Source organism: Neopelma chrysocephalum, unplaced genomic scaffold, assembly GCF_003984885.1.
Source record: "Neopelma chrysocephalum unplaced genomic scaffold, ASM398488v2 Primary Assembly neopelma1_187264, whole genome shotgun sequence".
NCBI lineage: Eukaryota > Metazoa > Chordata > Aves > Passeriformes > Pipridae > Neopelma > Neopelma chrysocephalum.
In genome coordinates this window covers 1-9,543 of record NW_020939110.1, presented here as the reverse complement: position 1 = coordinate 9,543, position 9,543 = coordinate 1, and the positions used below count along the sequence as shown (strand labels likewise).

Below are 9,543 nucleotides of genomic sequence, written 5' to 3'. Positions count from 1 at the left end.
TGTGGCCACATTCCTCGTTCCCACCCCAATCCTGGCTGTTCCAGTCAATGACAGTTTGATTCCTGTGGCTGATCCAGTGATTCCCTTTGCAGTGGGATGAGGGGTCTCTGCACAGCACTGGGATAACCAGCAGCTCCCAAGTCCAGGGGTTGGATGTTGATTTAAAAAGCTGCTCTTTCATTTGTGATTCCCCTCCTGGTTCCTTGTGGCACCAAATCCAGCTGGGAACAGATCCCAGCATTGGCTGCTTTCAATTAACACAACCCAAAAATCAGCCTGTGTTCCCTGGTGTGTTCAGAGTTAAAAAGGGAATTGTTTGGGAGCAGCAGAAGCTGCCTCAGCCCTGGGGGCTCTGCCTGTGCCCAGCCTGGGTTCATCTGCTCATGGGGAACGTGCCCAGGGACACAGAGCTCATGTGGAACGTGGGACACATCCAGGTGCTGCCTTTCCTTCCCCCCCTGGATCTGCTGCCTCAGCTGTCTCTGCCTTTCCTGTCTCAAACCTCCCTGTCCCTCTCTCTGTCACCTCAGGGTGCTGTCACTCTGCTGGTGACTCTTGGAAATGGCTCTCAACACCCATTCCAGCAGCATTCCCCAGGCAGCTGCAGCCTGTGCGAGGCACCCGTGGGATCCCGGGATGGTTTGGGTGGGAAGGGACCTCCAAGCACGTCCAGTGCCACCCCCTGCCATGGGCAGGGACACCTTCCACCAGCCCAGGGTGCTCCAAACCCTGTCCAGCCTGGCAATAGGAACCAGCTGGGGCTGTGTCACCCTCTGGAGCTGAGCTGGGAAGGGCCAGATCCTAAACTGCCCCCCCCTTTGTAAAGGGGTGTGTGTAAGTCAGGTGTAAGTCAGGCTGACCTGCAAAGTGCTCTTTGCACTGAGGTTGATGCTGTTCAGTGGCAGAAGGTCCTTCTCAGGTCAGCACAGTCCTCCCCACTCCCCTCCTGGGAATCATCCTGGCTTGGACACGGATGATCCCACAGATCCTCCATCCTCCTCCATCGCTGGGCTGTTGGCCCCTGTTGACCTCGAGTAGCCAAAAGGGTTTGCAGACAAGCTCCCCAGAAACAAATCCAATCTGTGCCTGGACCGAGTCCTTTTAACACATCCCAAACTGGGCCCTGTGAGTCCTGGAGCAAACTCTGCTCAGCAGGAACCCCACGGGAGCGGGACGGAGAAGGGAATCACAGGGATCGTTTCCAGTGGGACTCTCTCTCCTTTTGCTGTCGCTGGCTCTTTGCACTGACCCTTTGTCCTTCCCTCTTTGCACTGACCCTTTGTCCTTCCCCCCCTGCCCCGGGGTGAGGCACTGATGGCTCTGTTGGTCCTTGGCAGTGTCCTGGGCAGCCCGGGCCGGCTGGACGAGGAGCACCGGCTGATCGCCAGGTACGCCGCAAGACTCGCCGCCGAGGCTGCCAACGCTGTAAGTGATCCCAGGGGGCAGGGAGGGGCTCCAGGGGTGGGGATGGGGGGCTGGATCCCCACACCTGCACCAAACAGTTGGGGTTTGTTTGTTCAGCAGCACAGTTCCTTGTTTCTGCGGGAACAGAGCACTCCCGGGAGCGGGGAACGGGAGCGCGGATGATCCCAAACGAGGTCAGGGCAGCTGAGGGAATAAGCAGATTAGTCCTGCTTAGCCCAGAGAGGAGATAAATAGATACCTGAGGAAAACAAATCATGGAGCAAACACTGGGGGAATGTGTTTATTCCAGAGGGAAGGAGCCCGAGAGGCAAAGGAAGGTGGTTTCTGCGTCCGCGGTTTCTCCTCGCAGGAAAGGGAAACACCCAACACGTTGTAAAGGGGTAAAAATGAATCCTGCTCCAGCAGAAAAAATTGCTACAGGAGAACAACAAGAATTTACTGAAATTCTGTGGAATATTTTGAGGCTGCCTGGATGGGGAGGTTATTTATCCCTAGGGAAGGAGAGCAGAGTTTGCAGGAACCATCTCCCGCATCCCTGAACTTCCTTCAGCTCATAACCCACCTTTGGCAGAGGGACGTGAGCAGATACTTCTATAAAACTTTAATAAGAACAGAATCGTGCTTTCTGAACGTTTTTAAGTGGCAGTTCCCACCACCTCTGTCAGAGGGTGGGGTTGCACCTCCCCAGCCTTTCTGTTCAGCAGGGCCGTGGTCATGTTAAAATATTAAAGTGATAAAGTGCCAAGTTTCGGGTTTGGATGGGAAAAAGGAGGAAATTTCCATGCAATCATGTAAAATTCAAGTTGTTAAACGTGAGGCAGTAAGTGCTGAGTCACTGTCACGCTGGAAGGTGGTGGAACAGTTCTTACTCATGACTTGACTTTTTCTGGTGGAAACAAAGTGTTACGAAAACCAAGGAGTCACCGACTGGTTCTGAAAGAACCTGATGGTTTGAAAAACCTGTGAATCACCTCAGCCTGCCCCCGTGTCCACTTCAGTTCTGGAAGGGGTCAAAAACTGAAGCAATTATTTGGGTGTGCAGAGCAGCATTTTGAGTTTGTTGAGGCTTCTCAGAGTCCTGTGACAAATTCCTGCTCTCTTTTCACCCACGTGGAAGGGCAGAGGGCAGAGCAGGGCCAGGGACTGACGTGGGACAGGGAAGGGATGAAAGAGGAACAACAGTGAGTTTCCATTGCAACCAGAGCCTGGCCATGAAGAATCTGAAGTTATTTACTGGCCCCACTGTTTATTCCCAGTGCAGAAATGCCAATCAGCTGAAATGGGTGGATTTTTTTTTGTTTATATTCTGAAGGAATCCGAGTTGAAAGGGCTTTGCTTCGTGGCAGCTTCTCGTTATCCCTCAGCAATGGAAAACCCTCCTCCCTTGTCCAAGTTGGGAATTGTAGCTTGGTGGGGGAACATCCCCCTGAGCCCTGGGACAGTGGGACGTGTCCATGTCCATGGGGACAACGTGCCACATCCCCAGGGACACGTCTGTGTGTCTGCAGGGGGTTCCCTGCTCCTGGAAGATGAAACAGCTGAGATGTTTGAGCCAAAATTTTTTGATTTTTTCAATATTAATATTAAAACAGTAAGAGAGAGAGACAGGAGTGAAGGAGAGGCTGGGAAATCCAAAACCAAAGAAAAAAAAAAGAGCAATTTTTTCTTTCTGTATGGAATTAAAATGGGGAACATCAGATGAAAACCCCAACAGAATAAACATCCTGGAAATCCAGCAGGAGAAAAGATGCTCGTTGAGTGTTGGATATTGGGAAGGAATCCTTCCCTGGGAGGGTGGGGAGGCCACAAGGGATTTATGGAATATTTGTCAGTGGAGACTTTGAAAGCGAGGCAGACCAGTATCTGCTGGGAACACTGGGGAGAGGCTGATGGGAATGGAATTATTTCCTGCTGTCCTCCCCAGCCCTGCCTGGCAGGTGGGATGTGCTGTATTTGCTGACATGCTCATGCAGAGGGTCCCAGGGACACACTGTTCATGCTCCAGCAGCCTGGGGCAAAGATTCTGACCCTTTCCTTTGGAGTCATCTGAGTGGACACTGGGAATCGTCCATCAGGCAGTGTGGTCACTGGGAATTGTCCATCAGGCAGGGTGGACACTGGGAATTGTCCATGGGACAGGGTGGTCACTGGGGATCATCCATGGGACAGTGTGGACACTGGGAATTGTCCATCAGGCAGTGTGGACACTGGGAATTGTCCATGGGACAGGGTGGTCATTGGGAACTGTCCAGGGGACAGTGTGGACACTGGGAATTGTCCAGGGGACAGGGTGGTCATTGGGAATTGTCCATGGGACAGTGTGGACACTGGGAACTATCCATGGACCAGTGTGGACACTGGGAATTGTCCATGGGACAGGGTGGTCACTGGGAATTGTCCAGGGGACAGAGTGGTCACTGGGGATCATCCATGGGACAGGGTGGTCACTGGGAATCATCCATGGGACAATGTGGACACTGGGAATTGTCCAGGGGACAGGGTGGTCACTGGGGATCATCTATGGACAGGGTGGACACTGGGAATTGTCCATGGGACATTGTGGACACTGGGAATTGTCCAGGGGACAGTGTGGACACTGGGGATCATCCATGGGACAGTGTGGACACTGGGAATTGTCCAGGGGACAGTGTGGACACAGGGGATCGTCCATGGGACAGTGTGGTCACTGGGAATTGTCCATGGACAGTGTGGACACTGGGATCATCCCTCAGGCAGCGTGGCCGTGGCTCTGGCTCAGCCCATCCCTCTCTGCTGTCCCTCCAGGGTTGGAGGAGTCTCTGCAGGGCTGTTCTGGGGTGAACATCCCCCACCACGGGACTGCAAACACACCCCTCAACACCTTTGGGGGAAAAGCCTTTCTTTGCTCAGTGTCTGACCGGGACAAAACAATTTGAGGCAGATCTGAGGGTTCATTCTTGAACTCCAAGCCTGTTTGTTGTTGAAGGAGGGCAGGGGCTGGGGAGGAGGAAGGAGAGGGGGAGGAGGAAGCCTCGGTGCCAGGGGCGAGCAGGGCATGGCAGGGGGGTGTGTGTCCACTCACAGAGCTCTGACTGAGCTGCTCTTGTTCCCCTCGAGCCACTCTTGCAGACAAAACACCCCTTTTGTTGAATCTGAGTGCTCAGGGCAGGGCTGGCCCTGCCCCATCTGCTCGGGGCAGAGCCCTGACCCCAAACAGCTCCAGCAGGAGAGGCAGGAGGTGACGGGATGGATGGAGTGAGGGGATCAGCAGAGAACAACCCAAACTTCCATTAAACCACAGCTTTCAGGATCACAGCTTTGCCTCCCTCTGCTGCTCTGCCCAGCTTGTCAGTCCCAGGTGAGGAATAACCTCTTTCCTGCCCAGCATCATCATCTTGGGGATGAAAGCGGGGAGTGGAGCAGATCTCCTGCATCCCCCTTGGCTGCTTCCCCCTACAAAATCCACCTCCACACCCAGGGCAGGTCCCACCTCGGTGCTGCCTGACCCCCTGGACACAGCTCATCCTGCAGAGGGGGTGGCTGCACCCCCAGGGAAGGGGAGGATCCCTTGTGTTTTGGGTGAATAAATGTATATATGAGAATATATCCACTTTCTCCCTGGGCAGGTTGGTTTGTGGGGCAGGGGTTGGTGGGACCCCTGTGCTGAGCTGTGCCTGTGGGGGCAGCTCTGGCACCTCACAAACACAAGCCAACGCTCAGTTCTGGCTGAGTGGGTAATTAGGTTGAGTTATGTGGATGAGTTACGATAATTAGGTTCTTGCCCACGTTGCTCTTTTTTTTTTTTGGTTGCTCTTCCCTCAGCATCAGGCACTGCTAAAAGCCTGTGATCATCTCATCTCATCTCCTGAAAGCTGCCCACAGCCTAAATAACAGAATATTCCCCTTGTGGAGCTTCTCTTTCAGGTGTTGGGCATTGTTTAATGCGTAATTTTTAAATAAAAGAATGAGTAAACCATTTTTTTCCTGTCAGATAAATCCTCAGCTGGGTTCTTGGATCATTCCTTCTTCTCCTCCTTGATAAACCAGCTAAATGAACCATTTTTTTGTCATTTGGTTCCCCTCCTTTGCCTGTTGATCCCCAGGAACCCTGTGGCACCAGGGTGGTGGAGCAGCTGAAGTGCTGGCTCAGACCTTCCATGAGGTCCTTGCACCAAGGATCTGATGCCCAGGAGACCCAAACTTTGCTGTTCTTTCACAGTTTCTCCCAAATCCTGGTGATGGGAAGTGCAGTGGCTGCCAAACTGGCTCTGGGGGCTGGTTTAAACACCCCCTTCTCTCCCCCCAGACAGGGGTGGTGTGGGTGAGGTCTGAAGGCTCCTGTCAGCAAACACCACCCCAGCAGGGATTGGAGCTGATGATCCCTATGGATCCCTTCCAGCTGGAGATCCTCTTGGATTCCTGACCTGCAGTTCCAGCCTGGCTCACTCCCTCCCTGGATCAATGGCCAGCTCACAGAAAAACTAAATTACAGTGAAACACAGGTTTCCCTGGTCCTGTGTGATGTGAAGGGTTCTGAGTAGATTTTATGCCCCTCATATGGATTTTCTTGCTGGGATAAAATGGGCCCTTGGATGATCTCAGAGCTGTTGAGGCCTCAGCAGAAGTTGAGTTGTTGGGTTTGGTTTTGTTGTTTTTTTAGTCATTTTGACTTGCACTGTTGGCTCCCAGCAGGTCTTTGCACTCTGCAGTGAAAAGCCCTGGTAGGAGTGGAGCAGCAAAGGGAAACATCCCTGGAGCTCTGAGCTGCTGAGCAGGGCAGGAGCTCAACCTGGGGGCTTTTAGAGCCTGGAATTACAGCCATAAATCTTGGCAGGCACGAGCCATTCAGCCCTGCCTGGGGAGATGGAGAGCAGGCACGGGAGTGCTGACTAGGAAATGAGGGATTTGGGGTTGGGTTTGTTTCTTCTGAGGGCAGAGGTTTTAAAAACCACACACGGCTTTCCCGGGGAGGGCAGGTCCCTCCCTCGGGATAAAACGTGCAAATGTGGAGATGGATTCTGTCCCCGGGTTTATGGGAAGGATGGAATTTGCCATCACAATCCCTCACACCCCAAACTGTTCCAGGGTGGTGACAGTGAGGATCTGGTGTTAATAAAAGGCTGGGCAGAAATGAGAGCAGAGGCAATGACCACGTTTGAATTCAATGCCTGTGAATATTGTTCCTTTCCATGGATGGTGTTTCCTGGCCTTTGTGGTGCCAAGGGGTGCCAAGGGCAGTGTGGGCAGTCTGGGGGTCCCACCTAACATGGCATGAGATGGGGGTCTGGGTTCAGGTTTATTTAACATGGAATTACAGCACTGAAAGGCTTCATTTGACCCCAGTGCCACTGGATGGGTTGGGAAAGGGGAGAACTGGCACCTCTGGAGAGCACAGGGAGTCAGGATCAGCTGTGGGAAGCCCTTCCTGGGGAGATGTTCCTGTGAAGGTGTTTCTGAGCACTGATGGAGCTCTGAGAGCTGAACCAGGGGATGCAGAATGTGCCTGTTGGCAGCATGGGGGGGTGTCCAGCAGGGCTCTGGGTCCCAGGCTGAGCTGTTGGTCATTCCAGACTGAGCTGTTGGTCATTCCAGACTGAGCTGTTGGTCATTCCAGACTGTCCTGGACGGGGTTTCTCCAGCTCCTCTTCACTGACTGACATGGGAGGGTCAGTGTTTCACCAGGGCACTTCAGGAGAAAATGAATAACTGGGTTTGTTCCCAGGAGGATTCTTTGGGTGCTGTGGGCACTGGTAGGTGTGGGGGGCTTGTTTTCTAAACAAGACCTAAAAAAAAATCTGGCAAATGCTGCTCCTGGACAGTGAGGATGAGGCAGCAGGAGCTCAGGCCGGGTCACCATCACCAGCCTCGCTGTGTCCCAGGGCTGGGACAGGCTGGGAATTCTGGGGCTGGATCCGGACCCTGCACAGCCCCTGACAGGCAGGGAGTGCTCGGTGTGACTCTCAGGTGTGATTCTCAGGTGTAACTCTCTGTGTTCTCCCCCAGCCCCGCCCGCCCTCGGACCTGGGCTTCAGCTTCGATGCCAACAAGCAGCAGCGGCAGCTGATCGCGGAGCTGGAGAACAAGAACAGGTAAAAACGGGCTTTGATCTGTTCTCTTTTGGGAGCCGTCCCTGCGCTTTGTTGTTTGGAACCCTCCGTGTTACATTAACCAGGTTGTTTACCCGGGTCTTTTGTCAAAGGCGGAGCTGCCTCGTTAACTGATTAGTCAGTCATTAACGTTGCTTAATTAGCATTGTGGAGGGGCTGCCCTGCCCCCGGTCCCCGGGAAGTGGGTTGATCTTCTCCACTAATCTTCTTAAAATCATCTTGCCCAGCTCTGAGCACCCGGAGCCCGTTTCTCTCTCGTCTGCAGACCCAGAAACCCCCCGTGCCCTGGGCTGATCCCACAGGGATGGTGGGCAGCAGGGCAGGGGGGATCTGCCCCTCTGCCCCCTCAGCTGAGACCCCCCTGCAGAGCTGCCTCCAGCCCTGGGCAACAGCAGCACAAGGACGTGGAGCTGCTGGAGAGAGTCCAGAGGAGGCCCCGCAGATGCTGCCAGGGCTGGAGCCCCTCTGCTCTGGAGCCAGGCTGGGAGAGCTGGGGGTGCTCAGCTGGGGAAGGGAAGGATCCAGGGAGACCTTGAGCCCCTTCCAGAGCCTAAAGGGGCTCCAGGAGAGCTGGAGAGGGACTGGGGACAAGGCATGGAGGGACAGGACACAGGGAATGGCTTCTGTGGGGAATGGATAGATGGGATATTGGGAAGGAATTCCTGCTGGGAGGCCCTGGCCCAGGTTGCCCAGAGAAGCTGTGTCTGCCCCTGGATCCCTGGAAGTGTCCAAGGCCAGGTTGGATGGGGCTTGGAGCAACCTGGGCTAGTGGGAGGTGTCCCTGCCCATGGCAGGGGTGGGACAGGATGAGCTTTAAGGTCCCTCCCAACCCAAACCATGGGATCCTTCTCGCTCCAGAGGGTCACCTGTGGAGCCTCTCCAGGCTCTCCTTGTACCTGTGCTCAGCTCTCCCTGTGCTCTGCTGTGCCAGCTGTGATCCAGCTGCCTGCCCAGCCCTGTGCCAGGGCACCCTCAGCACCCTGGGGTAAAACACTGCCCAGGGGGGGGTTTGGAGGAGAATCAGCTCCTGGAGAGCAGGAGCAGCTCAGCCCTGGCACTGCCACGGCCTCAGTGCTCCACCAAGAGACCTTGCAGGTTATTTGAAGTTATTCCTGGAGATCCCAGATAAGGGGAGATCCCAATCAGTGCTGGTGTGAAGCCCTGCCAGGAGAGCAGCTCAGCAGTTCCTGGAGCTGACAACAGTCCCCACTGCCAGGGGGGTTTCATTCCCTTGGCCATGGCTGTGATGTTCCCTCCCCTCTGGCTGGGCAGGTCCCCTTCCCCTGGGGACACTGCAGGGTTTGCCTCTGTTCCAATGTTGTTCTCCTCGTTCCTGCTGCCCTGCCCAGAGCCCTTGGGGAGGGGAGAGAGGAGCTGAGTGGAGCTGGCAGGTCCTGTGGTGCCCTTCCTGCAGTACCTGCCGGGCAGGCTGTGCTGAAGAGGGAACTTTTGTCCTCTTGGAACAGCCTCTGAGCCCATTCCGTGCGAAAGGGTTTGGAAAGGCATTGCAATGAGTGATTTCACACTTATTAAGTAATAAATTTTGTGTGTTTTGCAGCAGTTCCTACACCTGCACCAACTCACCCGTCCTGGGTGAGTGAACAAAACTGCAGTGCCCGGGCTGGGGCTGACAGAAAGGGCTGTAAAAGCTGTTCAGGAGCAGTGCAAAGACTGATTTTTGCCCTTCCTTTCCCCTCCCCTGTGTCGTTCCCCCAGGGAGATCCTGCAGGAGATCCAGAGGCTCAGGCTGGAACACGAACAGGCCTCTCAGCCCACCCCCGAGAAGGCCCAGCAGAACCCCACCCTGCTGGCTGAGCTCAGGCTGCTACGGTAAAAACCAGCCCTGGGGGGTTTGGGGGGTGCTGGGGGTACTGGGAGCACTGGGAGCACTGGGAGCAGCAGCCCTGGGGGCACTGGGGGCACTGGGAGCAGCAGCCCTGGGGGCACTGGGGGCACTGGGAGCAGCAGCCCTGGGGGCACTGGGAGCACTGGGAGCAGCAGCCCTGGGGGCACTGGGAGCACTGGGAGCAGC

At 55.0% G+C, this 9,543-nt stretch overlaps 1 protein-coding gene across 1 annotated transcript; it reads left to right on the top strand.

Moving 5' to 3' along the window:
• The first annotated feature begins 1,314 nt into the window (after window positions 1–1,314).
• On the top strand, window positions 1,315–9,361 carry LOC113963001 (dystrobrevin beta-like). The gene is made up of 3 exons (XM_027673795.1): window positions 1,315–1,425; window positions 7,408–7,493; window positions 9,228–9,361. Exons 1-3 carry the CDS (start codon window positions 1,315–1,317, stop codon window positions 9,343–9,345), a joined length of 315 nt encoding a protein of 104 aa, XP_027529596.1. The 3' UTR covers window positions 9,346–9,361.
• The last annotated feature ends 182 nt before the right edge of the window (window positions 9,362–9,543 follow it).

Excerpts from the sequence above, each read along its gene's own strand:
- LOC113963001 (XM_027673795.1), top strand. The coding sequence starts at position 1,315 with ATGGCTCTGTTGGTCCTTGGCAGTGTCCTGGGCAGCCCGGGCCGGCTG. Across the intron at positions 1,426-7,407 it reads CCGCCGAGGCTGCCAACGCT|CCCCGCCCGCCCTCGGACCT; the intron begins GTAAGTGATCCC and ends GTTCTCCCCCAG. Across the intron at positions 7,494-9,227 it reads GAGCTGGAGAACAAGAACAG|GGAGATCCTGCAGGAGATCC; the intron begins GTAAAAACGGGC and ends TCGTTCCCCCAG.